Genomic DNA, 24,439 nt, shown 5'->3' on the forward strand with positions numbered 1-24,439 from the left:
GTAGAGAACAATTAGCGAAACAGAGAAATCTTGGGCTGTATGTTAGAGGCACTGAGTACAGAAACAGGTTAATCCAGAAGTTTTATAAAGCTCTATGACTGGAGTATTGCATTCAGCTTGGTCACCACATTTTAGGAAGCACACATCCACGGTGGAGTGAAAAGTAGGTCCAACCAAATACTGCCAGAGATGAGGTATTATATCGATACAATGGTAGGTAGAAGTTGGGGTTGTTCTCATTACCACAAAGGAAATTGAGGGGAGATATTATTGAAGTGTACAAGATTATGGCTTTTTTTCTACTTCATACAAAAGAAAGCTGCTCCTATTACTTGGTGGTACAACAACTATGGTCACAGAAAATGCTTTTGGCAAGAAATGCAGATGGGATGGGGAAGGAAGAAATTGGATATAAAATTAGCTTGATGGTAGGAGACAGAGGGTGAAGGTATAGGTTTGCTTTTCAGTCTGGAGGCCTGTAACCAATGGTGTGCCAGAAGGATCAGTGCTGATCCCATACATTTTGTTATTTATATAACTGATTTGTTTGTGAATATAGGAGGCATGGTTAGGAAGTTTGCAGATGACACCGAAATTGTTAGTGTAGTGAACTATGAAGAAGATTATCTCAGAGTACAAAGTGACCTTGTTCAAATGGGCCAATGGACAGGGAATAGCAGAAGGAGTTTAATTTAGATAAAAATGAGATGCTGTATTTTGGTAAGGCAAACCTGGGCAGGACTTACACAGTTAACAGCAGAACCCCGGAAAGTGATGCTAAATAAAGGGACCGAGGGGTGCAAGTGCATAGTTCCTGGAAAGTGGGGTCACAGGTAGACAGGATGGTGAAGAAGGGGCTTCGCATACTTGCCTTCACTGGTCAGAACACTGGGTATAGGAGCTGGGGTGTCATTGCGGCTGTAGAGGACACTGGTGAGGCCACTTTTGGAATGTTGTGTACAATTCTGGTCATGCTTCTATAGGAAGGATGTAGTTAGATTAAGAGGGTGAAGAAAAGATTTACAAGGATGATGCGGGAACTGGAGCGCTTGAGTTGTAGGGGGAGGCTGAATAGGCTCAGGCCTTTTTCCCTGGAGCAGCGGAGGCTCAGGTGTGACAGCAGAGGTTTATAAAATCACGAGAAGCATGGATACGGTGAAGAGCCAAGGTCTTTTTCCTAGGGTGGGGGAGTCCAAAACTAGGGTGCATGGGTTTAATTGAGAGGGGAAAGACTTAAAAAGGATCTGAGGGGTAACTTCTACATACAGAGGGTGGTGCATCTGTGGAATGTGATGCCAGGGGATGTAATGGAGGAAGGTACAATTACAACATTTAAAAGTCTTTTGGATTCTTATATAATTAGCACGGTTGAGAGGGATATGAGCCAAATGCTTGTAAACGGAACTAGGTCAGATTGGGAGGCCTGGTCGGCACAGATGAGTCGGACCAAAGGGTCTGTTTCTGCGCTGCACAACTCTAAAGAGAGAGAGATTGTGGCTATGACGAAGAACTTTTTAAAACACAGACTGATGGTGAATGATTTCAAAAGGGAATTGGATGGGCCACCAAGGAAATTTAATTTGCAGAGTCACAGGAATGGAACAGTATAATAGGTATGGTTGAACTGTCCTACAGAGAACTGCCATGAACTCAATGGGAAAAAAAGCCTCCTTAGTAGGAGACTAAGGGGAGGCAATGGTATAGTGGTTATGTTATTGGACTGCTCCAGGCAAATCTTCTGCCGAGATGAACCTAAATTCCACCGCAATAGATGGTGAAATCTTAATTCATAGATCACAGAATCCCCACAGTGGAAGCAGGCCCTTTGGCACAACACATGCACACTGACCCTCAAAGCATCCCACCCAGACCCATCCCCATCCCCCTATAACCCACCTAATCCACACATCCCTGAACGCTACAGAATAATTTCGCATGGCCAATCCACCTAACCTGCACATTTTTGGGCTGTGGGAGGAAACCGGAGCACCCAGAGGAAACCCACGCAGACACAGGGAGAGCATACAAACTCCACGCAGACAGTTGCCAGAGGATGGAATCGAACCTGGGTCCCTGCCACTGTGAGACAGCAGTGCTAACCACTGAGCCAACATGCTGCCCAGTTCTGGGGAAGGGTCACCAGACCAGAAATGTTAACTCTGATTTCTCTTCACTGATGCTGCCAGACCTGCTTGAGCTTTTCTAGCAACTTCTGTTTTGTTTCTGATTTACAGCATTTGCAGTTCTTTTGGTTTTTGTTGTCATAAGAACTCACCTGGTTCACTAACATCCATTAGGCAAGAGAAATCAGCCATCCCTGCCTTGCCTGAATTACATGCGTCTGAGACTTGACTATCCTCTGAGTAATTAAGGACAGGCAATAAATGCTCATAAATAATAAAAAAAGTTTAGCCCAAATCTTTCAGGTACATACGGCCAACTACCACAACACAAAAGAATCTTTGTGCAATAAAGTTAACACTTCATCATGCCGTTTCCAATTTTCCATCTCTATTCTGTAAAATCAACTCTTCCATTAATTGAAAGGGCCACCCTTAGGGAAGGATGGATATGTTCAGTATTTCCAATATTCACTGACATTTGTAAAATTGCCTATGAGCAGATCATATTCTTTATAAAATGAATAGTTAACCCCCTTGGATGAAGTACCTGCAACAACAAAACAAACTGACCTCAACCCAAACTGACACTGGAGGACAAGAAGGGAGAAACTTGCTGAGAAACGTCCAAAAATTTCAAGGAAACTTTATAAATTACATTTGAGTTATATCGTAGCAACATAACACAAAAGGTGACCATTTGTCTTATCATGTTTGTATCAGCTCTCTTGATAGAGATATCCAGTCAGTTCTACTTCTTTGCCTTTTCATGATGCATTAGTTGTTCTTCGCCCTCTTTTTGATGACATCTTTTGAGAAATTTCCCATCAACTATTCAGCCAATACGATCCTGATCATCATAACTCAGAGTGGAAAATACCCTCAAATCTACTACCAGTGTACCAGATGGGATCCTTTGATCATCATGGTCGTCATTACTGAGTATAGTTTCATGTTCCTGTTTATTAACTGAATTTAAATTCCATCAACTTCCATGCTGGATTTGATCCTGGACCCAGTGCAAAAGCCTGGTGTTTGATAATACCCTTCCACCACTGTCTGCCCAATTTTGTATTAAATACATTGAATATACTTAACGATGTTAAGTTCTTATTGCTAATTATTGTAAGTGACCATTACTTTCAATACTACAAGTAATAAAAGCAGAAGACCTATGGTTATAGTTGATATTAGGATTCAATTCCGCGTTCTTTCCATTCTCACCCCATGTCCATTACTGAAGGACAATTTTCTATCCCATCGTTAAGTATATTCAATGTATTTAATACAAAATTGGGCAGACAGTGGTGGAAGGGTATTATCAAACACCAGGCTTTTGCACTGGGTCCAGGATCAAATCCAGCATGGAAGTTGATGGAATTTAAATTCAGTTAATAAACAGGAACATGAAACTATACTCAGTAATGACGACCATGATGATCAAAGGATCCCATCTGGTTCACTGGTGCCCTTTGGAAAAGAGAATCTGGTTTGGCCTGCTTGCAACTGCAGACACTCAGCAATGTAGCTGAATCTTAACAACTCACTAAAATGGGCAACAAGTCAGTCAATTCAAGGACAAAGAGGGATAGGCAACAAATTCTGCCCTTGCCAGTGGCATCCCCATTCCATGAATGAATAAAGTTTAGTGTGATGCATTCACAAACTTTTGAGTGAAGGTATTTCTCATCTTAGTCCAAGCTGTTTGGTCCTTTGCATAAAATAGTGCACCAGTTCTAAATGACATAGCCAAGGAAACAACATTTCTGCAACTAAGTCCCTTAATAATCTTGCTCACTTTATAGATGAACCCTAGTTCCAGTTAGTGATCCAGTAATGTTCACTGTACTGATTCCAATGCAAGTATATCCTTCCTTTTCAAATACCAAAATTATATCCCTCAGCCAGAGAGCGGTGAATCTGTGGAACTCAGCATAGTGTGGCAAAGTCACTGTGTGTATTTAAGACAGAGATAGATGTATTATTGATTAGTAAGGAGATCAAAGGTTACAGGAAGAAGGCAGGAGAATGGGGTTGACAAACATATCAGCCATGATTGAACGGTGGAACAGACCTGATGAGCTGAATGGCCTAATTCTGCTCCTATATTTTATAGTCTTACATATAGTAATTCAGGCATGGTCTCACAAAAGCCTGTACAATTGGAGCAAGGGCTCTTTATTCTTGTAACCTGTTCATTTTCAAACTTTATAACAGTTAGCTATAGCTGAGTGACAAGCTAGGCCATTTCAGAAGGCATTTAGAATCACTGACATAGCTGTAGATCTAGAGTCACATGTAGGCCATCAGGTGAGGATAGCAAGCTTTCCTTTCCTAAAGGACATTAATGAAACAAATTTTTAAAAACTGACAATTAACAATGGTTTCATTAACACAATAAGACTAGCTCTTATTTCCAGATTTATGAATTAAATTAAAATTTCATCACATACCACAGTCAGCTTTCAATCCCTGTTCTCGGGATAGTCGTTTGGATCTCTGGATCGCTAATTCAGTGACTTATGTTGTTGACAGTCCTCATTTTACCATGAGTATTTAGGGTACAAATTTAAAATGCAATTTTATTTCTTGATGGATACTTAGTCCTCCAATTCTACTTGGGGCAGCTTTACCGTGCACCAATGCCAAACATAAACTCCGAATCCTCAGTTCCATTTGATAAACACCAACTTGCATCATAAGAACAGATTAAAGAAAAATTTGATAGAACCTCACATGATACAAGAACCAAAAGCCAAGGCAAAGAGGTAGATTTTAAGGAATGCCTTTAAGGAAGAGATACAATTTGAGATGGAGAAGTTTAGGGAGAGTATTCTAAATCATGACCGTATGAATGTATGAAACAGAATACCAATCTTCAGAGGAGCAGAGAGATTTCAGGACAGAGGGAGAGCTGAGAACATGGAGGAATTTGAAAAGAAGGATGAAAATTTTAAAGTCAATTGAAAGAGATAAAGTTTACCTCAAATTATTGCAGAAGATGTTGTCTACATTCCATAGAATAAAGCCCATCAGAAATACGCCTAATGATGTATAGGCAAGGGGCCTCAGCCAAGGGTAAACCCTGGAAAAGATGTTTTAAAAGATCATAAAGTTGTTGAGCCTACATCCATGTAGCACCTTTCACGCTGTTAGAGTTCAAAGTATTTTACAGTTAGTACTTATAGGTCATCAAATGTGGGAGCCAAACCACATGCACGATACAAAATATGAACATACAAATTATCAAAAAAAAGTATGTTTTAGTGGTGTTGGTTGAAGTAACAAGTTTCAATTAGATTAATTATCACTGCTATATTAAACCAGTAGATAGCTGTCCCATAACCAATGGTCTAGGTTCATTCACTTCTTCAAGGCACGGGTGTTGGAACCGAGCTGACAAATCGTAATATCCAAGGCTCATACGGATCTCTCACAATGCCACATCAGTTCCAACAGAAGCAGTATTTTCAAACAATGCCATAAAATTTCTATTAGATTTCAGGATCATAGTAAGGTCAGAAAACTTGTACAAATTGATAATGGGATCAACAAACTTCGAACAAATTATGGCTTTGTAGCAATACAATCTTCTAATGAAATGCAATTATTTTTATGAATTTAAAACCCGCTCTTCTAACAACATCAGAAAATGGTGAGTAATACAGAACCGATTTGAATATTATGAAATTTGAAATCATTTCAAGGCACATGATTCAATGTCAAAGAAATTCTCTGGAAACCTTAAACCACCCACAACAGTAAATTCCATTTTATATATGGATATCCTGATTGCATTTCAGAAATTTTGTTTTAACCAGAAAAACAATAAAATATTCCTGATTTCCATCACAGATACCACAAAGGAATATTTGTCCAGTAGCCCTTCCAGTAAAGTGCTTCTCAAGCCCAAAGCTAATACTTGAACATTAAACTTTGAAGGAACTATATGCCTGTGGAATGACCCTGTTCTAATCACCCCCATGCTAAAATGAAACATAGAACAAAGTGCTCTAAAGAGCATGAATGTGGGAGAATACCAGCCAAAGTTCAAGATGACCAAATTACACAAAACAAAAAGAAAAACAAACACACATTACAAGAAATAATATTTTTGAAACTGTACTCAGTAATGCATGTTGTCTGTTCAATGCTTTAACTCACAATGGTCTACTTCCCTGTTTACCTTGCTCTTACTAAACTTTTAATCCATATCTCTTGATTATTCAAATTTGAGCAGCCCTGGAAAGTGAAGGTATCTAATGAACTGGAACAGTGCAGCAAGCTTAAAGGAGTTTGGTTGGGTTAGATACTCTGTAGGCTTTACAGGTTGTTTAAAAATGTTATCTACAGAACAAGAGATTATAATGCTTTCATTTCTTTCCATGATATAGCTTCCTTAATGATTCTGTACTGCTTGTTGATTAAAACCACATCACATGTGATGCTTGCCATTTTTCAAATATACAAGACAATGTTTAACACATATAGTGATTTGTCAACTTTGCTGACAATATAAATGGTACACAAGTGTGTTGTAGCTATTTAGTTTATTGAATCTTGATATCTGACACTAAACTAACTCAGCAAACCCTATATACCCAATAGTCCATCTTCTCTTACTGGCAGAGGCCTTTAACCAAAGTAAGCTAAAGTTGCCTCATCTTACCAGACCATAGGTTACTCCCTCATTACAGAGACACAACTGGTGGTGGTTCAGCTGAGAGTCACCGTACCTCACAAGGGGAGAGATTGAGAAAGCAAGACCTTCATAGTAATATCAGCCGGTGTGGGAACTGAACCTGTAATGTTGGCATCATGCTGCATCACAAAATGGCCATCCAGCCATCTGAGCAAAATGACCCACATCCTTCAACAAAATGAACCTTGTTAACAGTCAAAATGTTAATTGTATAATTAGACCTAATCTAATTCACTAATTTACTGCTAAAAAACATTTTGGTAAAGCTGGTCATCTTGTACTCATTGTGGACAATTCATAAGAAATACCAAAGTAAAGAGAAAACAAAGCATTGGCACTGTATGAGAAGAGAGTGTTGATTGATTGGCAAACTAGACTCTGATTGGTACAAATGTTGTAAGTGTACAAGCAGCAGTTAATACTGACTGACAGTTAATTGCCAAATTTGGTTTAAATTTTAAGCCAGGTAGATTGGCTGCAGTGTAAGTTGCTCTATTTGGAGCTCCACTCTGCTCACCAGTTCCCTTTCCTTTTCCTTTTCTTTTCTCCTTCCCTCTCCTCTCTGCAGTAATTCTATGGCTGCCACCTCCTGCCCTTTTAACTACCTACCTAAGGAGTCAGGTTGCAACGGAGAACTGTGTGGCAGGAGCTTAACATGTGGGCCGTGTCCTACAGCATGTGCTGGAGCAATGGCGGCAGATCAAGTGTGGGCCGGTTCAGCGGTGACAGCGGGTCAGTAAGGGGGCAGTGGGCAGCGAGAGCAGGGCCGATGAGGGGGCAGTCGGTGGCGGCTTCCTGGATGTCCTAGGGGTTGGAGCAGTGCTTGCACCTTTGTGGAGATGGGGTTTGGGAATGATGACTTTGTGCACTTTTCACTCTACTTGTGCATTTATATACTTAATACATGTGACAAATAAATCTAATCTAATCTCAAGGCAATGCCTTGATCAACGAAATAAAGCATGGTCCTCATCCATCTTACTGAGTTGAAACAGCTGAAGAACAAAGTCTTGTGCATTAATATTTGTAGCTAGGCAAATGTGCTGAATTGTGAATGCTTTAAAGAGTACACACCAAAACTCTTTGACAATGTATGCCTTTCTTCAGCAAAATTCAAGTCTTGTATTACCAAACAACCATTTTCTTATTACACTGATATGGTATCTTATAAAGCAGGAGCCATTCGGCATTAAAAGGGCCCGCCTCCTTGACCTGCCTGTCTTCTCTCCACCGATCTGCTCCGTTATCCACCTTCTATCACCGCGCCCCCCACCTCCATTTATTTCAGAGCCCCGTTCTACTCCCCCATTTCTGAAGAAGGGTCCAGACCTGAAACGTCAGCTTTCCTACTCCTCTGATACTGTATTCCTTCAGCTTCACACCTTGTTATCTCAGACTCCAGCATCTGCAGTTCCTACTACCCCAGTCATAAAGTATATGTTCTCGGCCTTCATAGGTCAGGCAGAAGTTAGTTTGAGCTGGAGGGGTGAGAGTGGGATTAGGTAGTTTGGAATGGCTGGTGGCGGGAGAAGAGGTCGAGCTCTTGTGAGGACTGTGAACCCAGCATGGCTAAGTACTTATGGACTGTGATGTTGAACTGCTGAGTGTGTTTCTTTGTCTTTCTACTTTTTAGTAAGAAGGAGTGTAATATTTAACTTTTTAAACATGGTTTTCTTCATTTTACTTCTCTGTACCAAGATCCTGTACCTAGGTACTTTTGTATGTAAGATGGCGCCGTAGGTGATGACTTATAAACTTTTCACTGTACTCACGTGAATACCGGTGACAACAAATCTAATTCAATTCAACTCAATAGAGTTGAAAATTGGAATTTAGGAAGATGCTCCGCTAATTGAACACTTGAAAAAGTAGAGTATTCCAGCCCCTGTACCTTCTGGTCAAGATTTTTTTTTATTCCCTCATGGAATGTTGGTATCACTAACTGAACTCAATGCAGGCTTTTGACCCAAAAGCTCTGAAAGAATGTGATATTTCTGTAAGTCAAGACGGTGAGTGGCTTGAAGAGAAGCTTGCATGTGGCAGTCAAAAGAATTAAATATAAATTAGAAGTAATTTGCTCATGTCTTACTTAGTCATAATTACTGAATCATACTGTTGATTGGAAAAAACCTATAGATTTAATAAAAACAATGAAAAAGCCCTGCATACCAATATATACTTCAGATTGACATGTACCGTCATCTGTGACATGGGCTATTTTATGAACATCTAAATCACAAGGTGAAAATGCAACATAATTTGCACATCAGGTATGATGCCTGGACCATGACAGATGCAATTGTTTGCAGTACAAACCTAGTACAAAATAAACTGACAACACTGTGCCAATAATAGATTTACAACCAGAGAGTGATAAAAATCCTGGTATCACATTACAACCTTGTGGGCTACTAATAATCTTGGCAAATTTGGACTAGTCCATTAACTTCAGTTTTGAACCCCAGGTTCTCATTAGGGTTTGTACTGTAATGGAACACTACTTACCACGTGACAACATATACCGATCTTAAGACCAGGCAGCCGACTAGGAAGCCGTACATAACCTGGAAAGAGGGAAGAGAATGAAATATTAAGATCAAACGGACACAATACATCTCACAACTTAAATGACTTTACAATCATTGTAAGTGGGTAAATGTACATGGGAAAAATAAACATGCATTTCTTTTAACCAATCTTGACAAATATTTATAATCCGTGTACTTATATTAGCATTGTATATGGTATAGAATCAGTGTTTGGCTGGAAAAAAGCAGATTTAAATTTTATACTTTTCACCTTTATTATAAATATCACAATGACATATTTATTTACATGTACATCAAGTTTATTTTGGCAGAATACTTATTCTGCTTTAGAATTATAAGGCACCACCCAAGGAATTTTAACTTATGGTTCCAAATGAAATGGAAGGTTATTGAACAAAATAAATGATTCAGAGTGCAGACCAATCAAATTCAAACTGACTCAGCACCTGAAGGCTTACAATGTTACAGTCTCACTGTGATTCCTACCGGCAAGGCAAGCCTTACCTTTCATATACCCTCTGAGCTAATGCACAAAATCTCTCTAGATGTTCTTTGAGTGGGAAACAATCCGGTTTAACATCAATTTTATTTAATGGAAATTAATATAAAGTCCCTTTTGTACTTTTTAACGCACTGTCTATGGTCCACTATGATTTTGCAGCATGTGTAGGGGTCCAGATTTAGGACTGAGTTGAGGAAGCAGTTCTTTACCCAAAGTGTTGTGGAATCTGTGGAATTCCCTTCCCAGTGAAACAGTTGAGGCTACCTCGTCGAATGTCTTTAAGGCAAAGATAGATTGACTTTTGAACAGTAAACAAGTTAAGGGTTATGGTGAGTGGGCAACTAAGTGTAACTGAGTCCACAAAAAGGTCAGCAATGATCTAAATGAATGGCAGAACAGGTTCAATGGAGGTGGTCTACTCCTGCTCCTATTTCTTATCTTCTTTTGCTCACTTGTACGATTTTTTTTACACTAAATTCGCAATAACTCAAACAATTTTGTGTTTTGGATCTTAAAGGCAGCTCTGATGACCTAAATGTGTACTTAAATACCAATGGTCCCGATAACTAGAAAAGATCAGTTACAATCTCATTGGTACAAATTAGAAGACTCATGCTAAAAGGCAAGGTGACAAATGGAAGCTCAGCCCGATTTGATAGTTTAGTAGGTAAAAACACTGTCCAGTGCTGTACAAAGTCATATACGTGAGTAGACTGTCATGGGATTTGTAACTTGTAAAAGGTGCTGATTTTTGCTCAGGTGATATATAGCAGCACCACTAGATCCACTTGCTCCTCCCCAAGCAACAGGAGGGAGGAAATAAAATGAATCATGATTCCCAGACCTGTAGAACTAGAATCCTGCCCAACAAAATTCAGAGTCTTGTAGAGAGGAACTGAAGAATAAAAGAGCCTGTGGACAATCATAGAACACAGTAACAAAGTTGAGAGGGCAGGTCACAATGGGATCCCTTGCCCAGCGCATACAGAAACTGATGATCAGTTGCTCAAAAGGTGTCACATAAACATCAACAAAAATGACAAAAGCAGCAACAGTCCTCTTTGCAGTTAGCCCATTTGCCCTCCGACCGCCCAGCAATTTAAAATATTAATTCATATTACATCACAAATTTGAGGATTTTCACCTCAGAAATGAAGACTAGCTAAATAAAGTCTACACCCACACATTGACAAGAGGCTCATTATTAGATGTCTTTATAGCTTCATGACAGTCACAAATATTGCTTTTCAGTAAATATCAAGGTGGAACCAGACTTGTCCAACTGTGGCCTGAATTAAAAATAGTAACGAATGGCCAATAGGAGAAGTGAGGCGACGCTGAGCTTAAATCTTGCGGAAGGAACAACGGGAAATAAATATTTCTGCTGATCAGATGCTTGTGTAGAAGAGTGTAATAAACCTGGAGTTTAATTTGGACATGGGTTATGAAAAATCACATACTTGGAATTTAGAAAGAACAATGATAATCAAGATTGGTGGCAAAGTTGACATTGATTTGAACACAACAGCTCATAAGATAGTAGGACTAGGACATTTGGCCCCTCCAACCTGTTCTGTTATTCAATAAGGCTGTGGCTGATTTGATCATGGCCTTAACTCCATTCTCCTGCTTGTCCTCATTTTCACTCAGCTGCCCTGTGGATCAAAATCTAACTAAACATGTTCAAGGCTGAACGACCCAGCCTTCACTGCTCACTAAAGAAAGAAGAGTCAAGAGACTGGCAACCCCCAAAAGGAAAAAAATATTCCTCACCTCAATTTAAATTGAAGACTCTTTATTTTTAAATGGAAATGCTTGCTGCCCAACCATCACTCCTGCATCCTGTCCCCATCCCCACCACCCCCGCTCCAAGTTCAATATTTCCCTATGAGGGGGAACATCCTCTTGGAATCTACCCTGTCAATTCCCCACAAAATTGTAAATGTTTCAATAAGACTATCTCCCATTCTTCTAAGAACCTTTCAAATGAGCATTTGGGGAGGGCTTACATCATGAATCCACTACTCAGGAAATAAGCTTACTGTTGTGACATTAAAATAGCTTCTGCATCTGAAATTTAGGACAATGTTTATTTTGTGTAATTGACATCCCAATAACTTGCGGAAAACACCACACAAGCCAAAAGTTTAATTGAGGAGCCAAAATTATTCCACAAGCACCTCAACTGTTTCTCACCACAAGGCCTGTAACTCTAATTACTCCAGCTTAATACAATACATTGCAAAATCTTTTATCCAGATATAACCCCTTTTGTTACCTGTGGATGATTTTCTACAGCTCAAGTGGGGACAGTATGCAAACTATGTGCAAACTCTAATCAAAAGTGCCAGACTAAATAGGTCAGAACTCAGATTTTGATAGAACGCTAGATTTGTAGATATTAATCTGAAAGTTACTGATGAACTAGTTGCAGAAAGCAAGCCATTAGCTGCTGTGACTAAAGCCAGAGTTGCCTCTGTCCCCTCCTCCTGGATCTATACTGATCAGGAATGCATTTCCCAAACATAATAATTGCATTGGAAACTTTACAATCATACCTCTAAATGCAGTAAATGTCTTACAGAAGGCTGAACTCATCTTTAATTTGGCAGCACCTACGAAAAGTTTGCTTCCAGAATTTTGATTGCGGTGACCTCTTACACTGCAGTTTCTAATTTTATTTAATTATTTTTGTTGACTTTGGCGTGTGGTAAGGCACTGGGTGAGAGTTGGAAGTTGAATGGGGCGTAAGGAGACTCAAAGGTTAATGGCCAGTCACTTCCAAGCAGATTAGAGGTGCTTCATACATACATAATTACTTCATTCTAATGTGTAGGATTTTAAAACCTATTGATATACCTTTGGTTAAAGTCCATTGATGATATTTGCACGTTAATCCCATTTCCTAGTACAAGCTCCTCTATTAGTTAAGATGCTGACTGTTACAAGTATATGATTCCATTTATGTCACCAGTTCTCTGATACCCACCGAGTCATCATTTCACCCTCCTGCCCCTCTGAGCAAACATGCCAAAGTTCGATTCCAATGGATGTTGATGAAGATTCCCAGGAATCACAGGCCATTGATCAAAAACTAAAATTCTGAACAATTACTCAACCACATTCTCTCAAGAGATTCACTGAAGGCAACTGCAACATCACAACTGCTGCCTGCTTCAAATCCCACCGTACAAACTTACTTGCCCCCCATTTTCATGTGCATCCTAAATAGAATCACACTTTGCAAACATCAGAGCACGTTCTGTATAGAGAAATATGGGGAGGTGTTGGCCTAGTGGTGTTATCCCTGGACTGTTAATCCAGAGACCCAAAAAAATGCTCTGGGGACCTGGGTTTGAATCCTGTGATGGCAGATGATGAAACCTGAATTCAATAAAAATATCTGGAATTAAGAATCTTACGATGACCATTGCCGATTGTCAGGAAAAGCCCATCTGGTTCACTAATGTCTTTTGGGGAAGGAAACTGCCATCCTCGCTTAGTCTAGCATACATATGACTCCAGACCAACTGCCCTCTGGGCAATTAGGAATGGATAATAAATGCTGCCTAGCCGGTGATGCCCTCATTCTATTAAAGAACAAAGGAAAAATATCTTCCCTCCCTTTACATGGTAGAGCCAGAAAAACTACCTGAACCTTTCGAGCACCTACATATACCTCCTGCAAGCAGAGAAGATATAGTTAATTCTGTAATAGATGTGCAATCATGCAATTATAACACAGAGTTAAATGCCCCAATAACTAGTCATCAGTTTTTTTTTGAAAAGATAAAACCTTGGAATCAAGGCACATCTAACAAGGTCAACATTTGCTCCACACCCCTAACTGTTAAGATAATAAAAGCAAGATAGCAGGATGCTGGAAATCTGAAACAAAAACAGAAAATGCTGAGAGATCGCAGCAGTCTACCAGTATACTTGGACAGAGAAACAGAATTCTAGCTATAAGTCCTGTGTGACAACTTCAGAACACAAACGTTATATAGATTATACTCAATATGTTAACTTTAATAAGCATGAGCTATTTGGTGTTTCAGAAGTGAGCGAAAATTCATGTTTATCAGATTGGTACAGGTCTGGAGTCACATACAGACTAGATCGGACAATGATGGACTGCCTCCTTCCCCTCAAGACATTACTGAGCAGATAAATAAAACAAAGATCTGCAGATGCTAGAAATCTGAAGAAGGGTGATTGAACTCGAAACTTTAACTCTACTTTCTTTTCACTGACATGGCTCAACAGACTGGGTTTTTACAACAAACTGACAGCTTTACAATCATTTTCCTAAAGCCACTTTAAGATTTTAAATACAGAGCTCAAGTGATCAAACAGTGGCATTTAAACTCTCGATCTATGGACTACTAGCCATGCGTCATTCCTACTGTATTGACATATCCCTTCAATGAATACCGTTTATTAGGGCTATGCAAGAAATGCCACAGGCATGGAAGGTGGAGTCTCACCAACATTACTGCCAGCTTGTCATAAATGGATGATCTACCTTATTCTCTGGGTTCCTCAAAAGTTCAGACTGGCACATTCATTTTGAAGTTTTATTCTTGATAAATTAAGGCTAGCTGCAACACTATTGAGATTTCACCTCAGATTTCCCAGTTGATACTTCTGATTTCACAAGATCTAGGCAATGCTGGTCAGGTCAGCCTTTGCCCTACATCCCCAAATGCCATCACCTTGAGGGCAAATGAGCTGCCTTCGTAACTTGCTGTGGTTCACGAGATGTCAGCACACCCAGGGTGCAATCAGGAAGGCAGTTATGAATACATATCAATGGTTCAAAGTGTTTCTTATAAAGTCTGTAGTGAGGCAGACAATACAGATTTTCAATCAGTCTACATGGAATGGATCAAAATTCGAAATTGACAGGCAAATCCTAATTTGGACCTTTAGGGGACTATAATTTAAAATGAATGCTTTGTCATTCATTGTTCGTACACTCACTGAGCTCTTATGCAGCTCACTAGCTTTAGTCAAGTCTTATTAAATTACTTTTTAGGATGGCAAACTTTCTTTTGAATATCACAAAAGTAAGTCTCAAGTGGGATTAGCATGTATTAATGTGACTGCAGGCTCTCCAATGAACCATAATAAACTGCAATAGAATTTTCCAGTATTCCAGAGTGACTGCAAAAGGATAATAATTACATTTTTTAGAAACATAGAAGTATAAGGGAGCCATTTGGCCATTCAAGCCTGCTCTGCCATTCATCACGATCATGGCTGATTAGGCTATTGAGTTGGACAATCTGCTTTCTCCCCATAACCTTTGATCCCATTCACCCAGATGCTATAGCTAGCCACCTCTTGAATACATTCCATGTTTTGGCATCAACTGCTTCCTGTGGCAATCAATTCCACAGCCTCACCACTCTTTAGGTGCAGAAACGTCGCCTCATTTCTGTCCTAAATGGTCGACCCCTTTGCTGTACTCCCTCGAGAGCAAGAGCATCCTTCCTAAGAAAAGGAGACCAAACCTTGCACACAATAATCTAGGTGTGGCCTCATCAAGGCTCTGTATAACTGCAACAACACATCCCGCTCCTGTACTCAAAACCTCTTGCAATGAAGACGAACACACCATTTGCCTGCTTTACTACCTGTTGCACCTGCATGCTTACCTTCAGTAACTGGTGCACACGGGCACCGGGGTCTCACTGCACACTCCCCTCTCCCAATTTACAGCCATTCAGGTAGTAATCTGCCTTCTCGCTTCTGCTTCCAAGTGACTAGCCTCACATTTATCCAACTTCTTACTGCATTTGTCATTGATTCGCCCACTCACCCAACCTGTCCAGATCATGCTGAAGGATCTCTGCATCCTCATCACAGTTCACCCTCCCAACCAACCTGGTATCATCTGCAAACTTAGTGATGTTACATTTTGTTCCATCATCCAAATCATTAATATATATTGTCAATAGCAGGGATTACAGCATCGAGCCCTGTGGCACCTCACTAGTTACTGTCTGCCAATTTAAAAGGACCCATTAACTCCTTCTCTTTGGTTCTTTTCTGCCAACCAGTTTTCTATCCATCTCAATGCACTTCTCCCAATCCCATGCTCTTTAATCGTGCACAATAATCTCTTATGCAGGACTTTGTCAAATGCTTTCTGAAAGTCCAAGTAACACAAACCGAATGGCTTCCTCTGGTCAATGCTACTAATTACATCTTCATAGACTTCTATCAGATTTTCAAGCATGTTTTTCCCTTCATAAATCCATGCTGACCCAGTCTAATCCTGTCACTGCTTTCTAATTGTTCAGCTATAAAGTCCTTGACAATGGATTTGAGAAGTTTCCCCACTACCAATGTTAGGATTAATGGTCTATAATTCCCTGTTTTCTCCCTACTTCCCTTTTTGAATATTGGAGTGACATTAGCTACTCTCCAATCTCCAGGGACTGTTCCAAAGTCTACAGAATCCTGGAAGATGACCAACAATGCACCAACTACTTCTAAAGCCGTTTCCTTAAATACGCTGGGACGTAGACTATCAGACCCTGGGGATGTATCCGCCTTCAAACCCATCAATTTTCCCACTGCCATTTTTCTACTAATGTTGAACACCCTCAATTCTTCCCTTTCACTAAATCTTGCATTCTCCAACATTTCTGGGTTCTGATTTGTGTCCTCTTTTGTGAAGACAGAACCAAAGTATGTATTCAGTTGCTCAGCCATTTCTTGTCCCCTCTTATACATTCCGCTGTTTCTGTCTGTAGGGGACCAATATTTGTCTTCACCAATCTTTCTCTTCACGTACCCATAGAAACTCTTAGTGTCAGTCTTTATTTTCCCTGCAAGTTTACTTTCGTACTGTATTTTCCTCTTCTGAATCAATCCCTTAGACCTTTCTCGCAGAATTCTAAACTGCTCCCACTCCTCAAACATATTATCTTTCTTGGCCAATCTGTATGCTTCTTCCTTGGATTGGATGCTATCTCTAATTTCCTTTGTAAGCCATAGATTGACCCTTATAACCATTTTGCTTTTGCTTCAGATCGGAATAAACAGTTGTTGCAGCTTCCCCATGCATTCCTTGAATCTTTGCCATTGCCTATCCATTGTCGTCCCTTTAAGTAACTCTTACCAATCTATCAAGGCCAACTCATGCCTCATATCTTCATAGTCTCATTTATTATGATTGAGCAATCCTAGTCTCTGAATCTGGATTAAAAAAAAAGAGTTCTATTATGTTATGGTCGCTCATCCCCAAGGGGTCCCACACAGCTAGACTGGCAACGATTTCCTTCTCATTACACAGCATCCAGTCTAAGATGGCTTGCTCTCTAGTTGGTTCCTCCACATATTGGTCAAGAAAACCATCCTCTATACACGCCAGGAATTCATTCTCTACAGCATTGTGGCTAATTTGATTTGCCAAATCTATCTAAAATCACCCATGATCACCGATATTCCCTTATCACATGCATCTTTAATTTCCTGTTTAATGCCATTCTCAACATCACTGCCGCAGTTTGGGGATCTATATACGAGACCCACAGATGTTTCTTGCCCCTTGGCATTTCTCAACTCTACTCATATAGATGCCACATTGTTAGAGCTAACATCCCTTCTCACTATCCTGTCACTTTCCTCTTCAACCAGCAATACCACTCCACCACATTTTCCTTTTTGCCTGTGCTTCCTAAATACTGAAAACCCTGGGACATTCTGTTCAATCCCTGGTTACCCTGCAGCCATGTCTCTGTAATCCCAATTATATCGTACCTGTTTACATCTATCTGCGCGATTAGTTCATCTACTTTATTGCAAATGCTCCGTGCATTTAGACACGAAGCCTCTAAACTTGTCTTTTTAACACGCTTATCTTAGTCTTACTTTTCTCAATAGCCCTGTTTGAACTTAGTTCTTGGTTTCCCAGCCTTTTGCTTTTTTTTATTCCCTTTCCTACCTTTTGTTTTTGTCCTTGCTGCCACCTTACATAGGTTCCCATTCTCCTGGTTTATTAGTTTAAACCCTCCCCAGCCACTAAACTTGGGGTACCATGTCAAAAAAACACAATTAACAACAGAATCAGATCTCTAAGTTAGCGTAGTCTAAAATTTGGAATTGCAATCCTACAATGAATCTGTCATTATGAAAATCTCCTTTCCCCGTTCCTCCCCTCCCCCAAAAACATAATTGGAAACTAAAGAATCTTATTGCAGCACGAAGGCTCTAGTAAAGAAATATTAAATGATGTACAGTAATGCAATTGTCCATATTCACATTAAATAAGTTAAATGATATACATTAGGTTTGAAACTGGCTTGCTTTTGGTATCTGGGTTTAATCCATTTGAGAAGAATCAAATGAAAGTCTGATTTATTACATTGCTATTAGGCTTCTACATGAGGTGAATGTAGAATTTTTTTGGTTCTTTAGACCAAAGGACATTGATATTAAAATGGTAGTAGGAAAAATGATCATAAGCAAGGTTGGTGTAGGAAGCAGGAAATAGAAAAGTGAGACACAGATGACAGTTATGATGTACATGATGGACTGAAGCAGACAGTATCTCACACTGCTCTGAACTTACACTGTATCAATATTTTATTTCTCAATTGATGAGGACACAAAAGCTCTCATTGAAGACTGCCCTACAGATCTTATGAGCTATGAGGAAGGAGCAGGGAAATGGGACTGACCGGTTTCTGATTGTTTTATATTTTAAGCACATAATGGAGATTTGGATACAGAAATCACTGGAGAAGTTCAGCAGGTCTGGCAGCATCTGTAGGAGATTCAAGTCTGGTGACCATTCATCAGTATAATAAAATGTGAGGCTGGATGAACACAGCAGGCCAAGCAGCATCTCAGGAGCACAAAAGCTGACGTTTCGGGCCTAGACCCTTCATGCCTCTCTGATGAAGGGTCTAGGCCCGAAACGTCAGCTTTTGTGCCTCTCTGATGAAGGGTCTAGGCCCGAAACGTCAGCTTTTGTGCTCCTGAGATGCTGCTTGGCCTGCTGTGTTCATCCAGCCTCGCATTTTATTATCTTGAAATTCTCCAGCATCTGCAGTTCCCATTATCTCTGACCATTCATCAGTTTCTGTTTTCATTTCAGATGTCCAGCATCTGCAGTTCTTTCTTTTATTTCCAGTAGCAGTGCTGGGGTCATGGAGCTAGCTATACTGGCTGTTCACAGTCATAGAGTCATACAGCATGGAAACAGACCCTTCAGACCAACCAGTCCATGCTGACTATAATACCAAACTAAAATAGTCCCTGCCTGCTGCTGGCCCATCTCCCTCCATGTACTTCTATTCATGTACTTTCCCAGGCTACAAGTTTTGCTTCTATGAAAGAGATCATTCAGCATACACCATCCCTTTCGGAAAGCTATCCAATGAAGCCCAGTTCCCAACTATTAACACACAATTTTCGTACCATCAAATATTCATTCAAGTTCTTTTTGAAAGTTCCCACCGAGTATTCTTCCACAATTCCTTTGAGCAACATAAGTGCAGATCATATAGAAGCCACATCATGAGAACCTCATTACAGTTGAGGTTCAAACATGGGTAAAGTGTCTGAATTCCTAATGTGAGATGAGAATGACTGCCCGTGACATAATGGCTGCATTGGACTGAGTGAAGTATCAAAACAGCCCTATTAAATCTGGAGTCAATAGGAATTAGGGGGGAAAACTGTCCATTGTCTGGAGTCAGGCTGAGCACATAGGAAGACGGTTGTGGTTGTTGGAGGTCAGTCAGCTTAGCAGGAGTTTCTCAGCTGCTTCATAGTGTCACACAGCATGGAACAGACCCATCAGTCCAAGAAAGCCATGCCAAACATAATCTCAAACTGAGCTAGTACTCCCTGCCAGCTTCTGGCCTATATCCTATTCACGTATTTCTCCAAATGTCTTTTAGATGTTGTAATTGTGCGCACATCCACACTTCCTTAGTAAGTTCATTCCACATGCAAAGCATCCTCTGTGTAAAAAAATTGTCCCTTGTGTCTTTTTTTTAATCTCTCTCCTCTAACCTTCAAACTGTGTCCCCTTGTCTTGAAATCACTCATATGAGGGAAAAAACACCTGTCATTCACTCTATCTATGCCCCCCATAATTTCATAAACTTCTACAGGTGTGCATGCTGGAATGGATAGAGATAGAGGAAGCTGATGTGCTGAAAATTTTGTCAAACATTAAGATTGACAAGTCGCCAGGCCCGGAACAGATTTGTCCTCGGCTGCTTTTGGAAGCGAGAAATGCAATTGCTTCGCCACTTGCGAAGATCTTTGCATCCTCGCTCTCCACTGGAGTCGTACCTGAGGACTGGAGAGAGGCAAATGTAATTCCTCTCTTCAAGAAAGGAAATAGAGAAATCCCTGGCAATTACAGACCAGTAAGTCTCACGTCTGTCGTCTGCAAGGTGTTAGAAAGGATTCTGAGGGATAGGATTTATGACCATCTGGAAGAGCATGGCTTGATTAAATGCAGTCAACACGGCTTTGAGGGGGGCAAGTCATGCCTCACAAACCTTAGAGTTCTTTGAGGATGTGACTAGAAAAGTTGATGAGGGTCGAGCTGTTGATGTGGTGTATATGGACTTCAGCAAGGCATTTGATAAGGTTCCCCATGGTAGGCTCATTCAGGTCAGGAGGAATGGGATACAGAATTGGCTGGCCAACAGAAGACAGCGAGTGGTAGTAGAAGGAAAATATTCTGCCTGGAAGTCAGTGGTGAGTGGTGTTCCACAGGGCTCTGTCCTTGGGCCTCTACTGTTTGTAATTTTTATTAATGACTTGGATGAGGGGATTGAAGGATGGGTCAGCAAGTTTGCAGATGACACGAAGGTTGGAGGTCTCGTTGACAGTATAGAGGGCTGTTGTAGGCTGCAGCGGGACAGTGACAGGATGCAGAGATGGGCTGAGAGGTAGCAGATGGAGTTCAACCTGGATAAATGCGAGGTGATGCATTTTGGAAGGTCGAATTTGAAAGCTGAGTACAGGATTAAGGATAGGATTCTTGGCAGTGTGGACGAACAGAGGGATCTTGGTGTGCAGATACATAGATCCCTTAAAATGGCCACCTATGTGGACAGGGTTGTCAAGAAAGCATATGATGTTTTGGCTTTCATTAGCAGGGGGATTGAGTTTAAGAGTCGTGAGATCTTGTTGCAGCTCTATAAAACTTTGGTTAGACCGCACTTGGAATACTGCATCCAGTTCTGGGCGCCCTATTATAGGAAAGATGTGGATGCTTTGGAGAGGGTTCAGAGGAGGTTTACCAGGATGCTGCCTGGACTGGAGGGCTTATCTTATGAAGAGAGGTTGACTGAGTTCAGACTTTTTTCATTGGAGAAAAGGAGGAGGAGAGGGGACCTAATTGAGGTATACAAGATAATGAGAGGCATAGATAGAGTTGATAGCCAGAGACTATTTCCCAGGGCAGAAATGGCTAACACGAGGGGTCATAGTTTTAAGTTGGTTGGAGGAAAGTATAGAGGGGATGTCAGAGGCGGGTTCTTTACACAGAGAGTTGTGAGACCATGGAATGCATTGCCAGCAGCAGTTGTGGAAGCACGGTCATTGGGGACATTTAAGAGACTGCTGGACATGCATATGGTCACAGAAATTTGAGGGTGCATACATGAGGATCAATGGTCGGCACAACATCGTGGGCTGAAGGGCCTGTTCTGTGTTGTACTGTTCTATGTAGGTCACCTCTCAACCACCTGTGCTCCAGTGGAAAAACATCCCAGCCTATCCAGCCTTTCTTTATAACTCAAACATCCGATATCCAGCAACATCGCGGTAAATCTCTACTGAACCCTCTGCAACTCAATAATATCTTTCCTATAATTGGGTGACCAGAATTGGACATATCAAAAAGTCACAAGTGGGGATGTTTACCACTCACTGCACAACGTTCAGTACCATAAGTTCTCAGATAATGTCCAAATGTAGCAACATCTGGCCAATATTCAGGCTTGAGCTGAAAACTGGCAACTAACATTTGCGCCACACAAATTCCAGACAATGACCCTCTACAGTACAGACACTTTCACCACTGACTCTTGATATTCAACAGCATCACCAACGCAATCACCCGTTAACAACACCTTGGAGGCTACCAGTGATCAGAAACTGAACTGGAGTCATCATATAAATACTGTTGTTGTAAAAACATGGTTCAGTACACCTAGCATCTGACAAGTAACTCACCTCCAGACTCACCAAACCCTGTACACCATCGACAAGGCACAAGGCAGGAATGTGATGGAATACTCCCCACTTGCCTGGATGAGTGCAGCCCCAACAACACTCAAGTCACCTGATATCACCCAGGATGAAAAAAAAGAGTAGCCTGTGGAATTCACATCCACAAACATTTACTCCCACCACTACTGGCATTCAACAACAAGTTATCTACAAGAAATTCATCAAAAGATCTTTACAAGCACCTTCAAAACCCATGTCTACTATCATCTAGAAGTATAAGAGCGGCAGATTCATAGGAAGTCCACAACCTCAAGGTCTCCCCCCAAGCCACTCACCATCCTGGCTTGGAAACATACTTCTGTTCCTTCACTGTCATTGAGTCATAATATTGGAATTCTCTCCCTAACGACATGGTGCATCTGCTTACAGTATGTGGACTTCAGCAGTCCAAGGCGGCAGTTCAGCACCATCTTCCCCAGGGCAACTAGGCATGTGTAATAAATGGTGGCCCAGCAAGGGACGTCCACTATTGGAATTACAAAACAACAGATGGGCTACGGAAAGCAAAGCTGACTCACACCTCCTCACCTGGTCATACTATTAGGTCAGTATTAAGCCACAAAAGCTTTGTTTAGGGATTGCAACAATAAGCTCCATCACAGAGCGCACTTCATTTTGGAATTTCACATGATCACACATGCACCATCACATGCAAATCTCCTTTCTTCCAGGAAATGAATTGCTAGCAAGATGAAGTCAAGTGTAAAACCATAAATAAATCGGTTTCTTTTGTAATAAAGAAACAAGGAGAAATTGTTCTCAATGAAATTCAATCTAGTTCACATGACTCCAGGGTCTTCCTGTTCATAAACATGCAGAGGGCGAAATTCTGGACAAGTGTACCAAAACGTCGGCCAGAATCTTTAACAGGGAAAGTTGGGAATAAATTATTCAAACAAAGTTAGTACTTGGGTTAAGAAGTTCCGTCTGTTAGAACACAAGTTTGATACTCAATTGACAAATTCATATAGTAATCAGATGAACTATTGTACAAAAACATTGGGAGTTGATTAGCTTAAGCAGAGTGGATCATGCAGAGGCTGCACGAGAACCAAAGGGTGAGGTGGATGTTTTCATAGAAATAATTGTATCATGCTAATTTTGTTATCCTGGCTGGGGAAAATGGAGGAAATTCACTGAGCGACTGTACCAAACCTGACCTGGGGAATGCTCAATTTGAACTAGGGTTAACATGCATGGAAACACAGTTGTTATGATGCAGGAGGCCATTCAGCCCATTGTGTTTGCAGTGGTTCTAAGCATTTTAACTTAGTGCCAATATCCTACCTTTTTCCACACTGTTGTCCCTATTTATTAATGATCTCTTGAACGCTTCGACTGAATCCACCTCCACCAATCTATCAGGCAATGCATTCCAGATGCTAACTACTTATCACATGAATTTTTTTTTTACCCCCCTCTCACCTTGCATTTTCTGCTTTTGCAAAAGACATTCTAGTCTGTGCTTTCTGGTTCTTAATCCTTTTGTGAGCAGGTACAGTTTCTCCCTCACTATCTAGACGTTGCACAATTTTGAAAACTTGGTTCAGATTTCCTCTTAGCTTTCTCTTCTTCAAGAATTGTGTTAACTCCTCGTAAAGTCATCATTAGAGTTGCTCCTCCCTGGAACCATTCTTTAGACCTCTTCTGCACTCTCGCCAACATGTTCACATCTTACCTAAACTATGGTGCCCAGAACAATTTTTAAAAAGATTTATTCACAGGATGGGGGCATCACTAGCTAGAGGAACATTTATTGACCATCCCGATTTGCGCAGAGGGCAGTTAAGGGTCAGTCACATTGCTGTGGGTCTGGGGTCACATGTATCCCAGACCAGGTAGGGATAGCAGTTTCCTTCTCTAAATGACATTAGTGAACTAGAAGAATTTTTCCAACAACCAACAATGGATTTGTGGTCATCATTAGGTTATTAGAAGTGTACACAATAATTCAGTTGAGCCAGTAGCTTTGATGTCATTCTTAATGAAGACTAGAATATCATTAAGCCACACAAACAACCCATAATATCATATTTCTTAAAATGCTGTCTACCTATCCTTCCACCTTTAATGAATTGTGCCCATACACAGCCCAATTCCAATTTATTATCCCTTAGAATAAGGAGTGCAATGATTTTATAATGAAACTTTACTACTTTTGCTACAATGAAGTGACATATTTTTCACAATATATTCAACCATCTTCAGTGGAGCACACATAAGATACTCGGCTGAGCAACATCCAAATTCAAAATAGGTTTTAGTAAATGCCAGAAGTAACCACAAAGGA

The 24,439-nt window shown here is 40.5% G+C and overlaps 1 protein-coding gene across 2 annotated transcripts in view; it reads right to left on the reverse strand.

The window, feature by feature from the left end:
- acer3 (alkaline ceramidase 3) overlaps positions 1-24,439 on the reverse strand; it is a 188,718-nt gene that overhangs the window by 42,374 nt on the left and 121,905 nt on the right. For both annotated transcript variants that reach the window (XM_048532130.2, XM_048532129.2), the window contains exons 7-8: positions 9,328-9,386; positions 5,104-5,205 (exon numbers count right to left, since the gene is read on the reverse strand). In XM_048532130.2, coding sequence (XP_048388087.1) covers positions 5,104-5,205; positions 9,328-9,386 — 161 coding nt within the window. The remainder of the gene's footprint in view (positions 1-5,103; positions 5,206-9,327; positions 9,387-24,439) is intronic.

This window comes from Stegostoma tigrinum, chromosome 6, assembly GCF_030684315.1.
Source record: "Stegostoma tigrinum isolate sSteTig4 chromosome 6, sSteTig4.hap1, whole genome shotgun sequence".
Taxonomy (NCBI): Eukaryota; Metazoa; Chordata; class Chondrichthyes; order Orectolobiformes; family Stegostomatidae; genus Stegostoma; species Stegostoma tigrinum.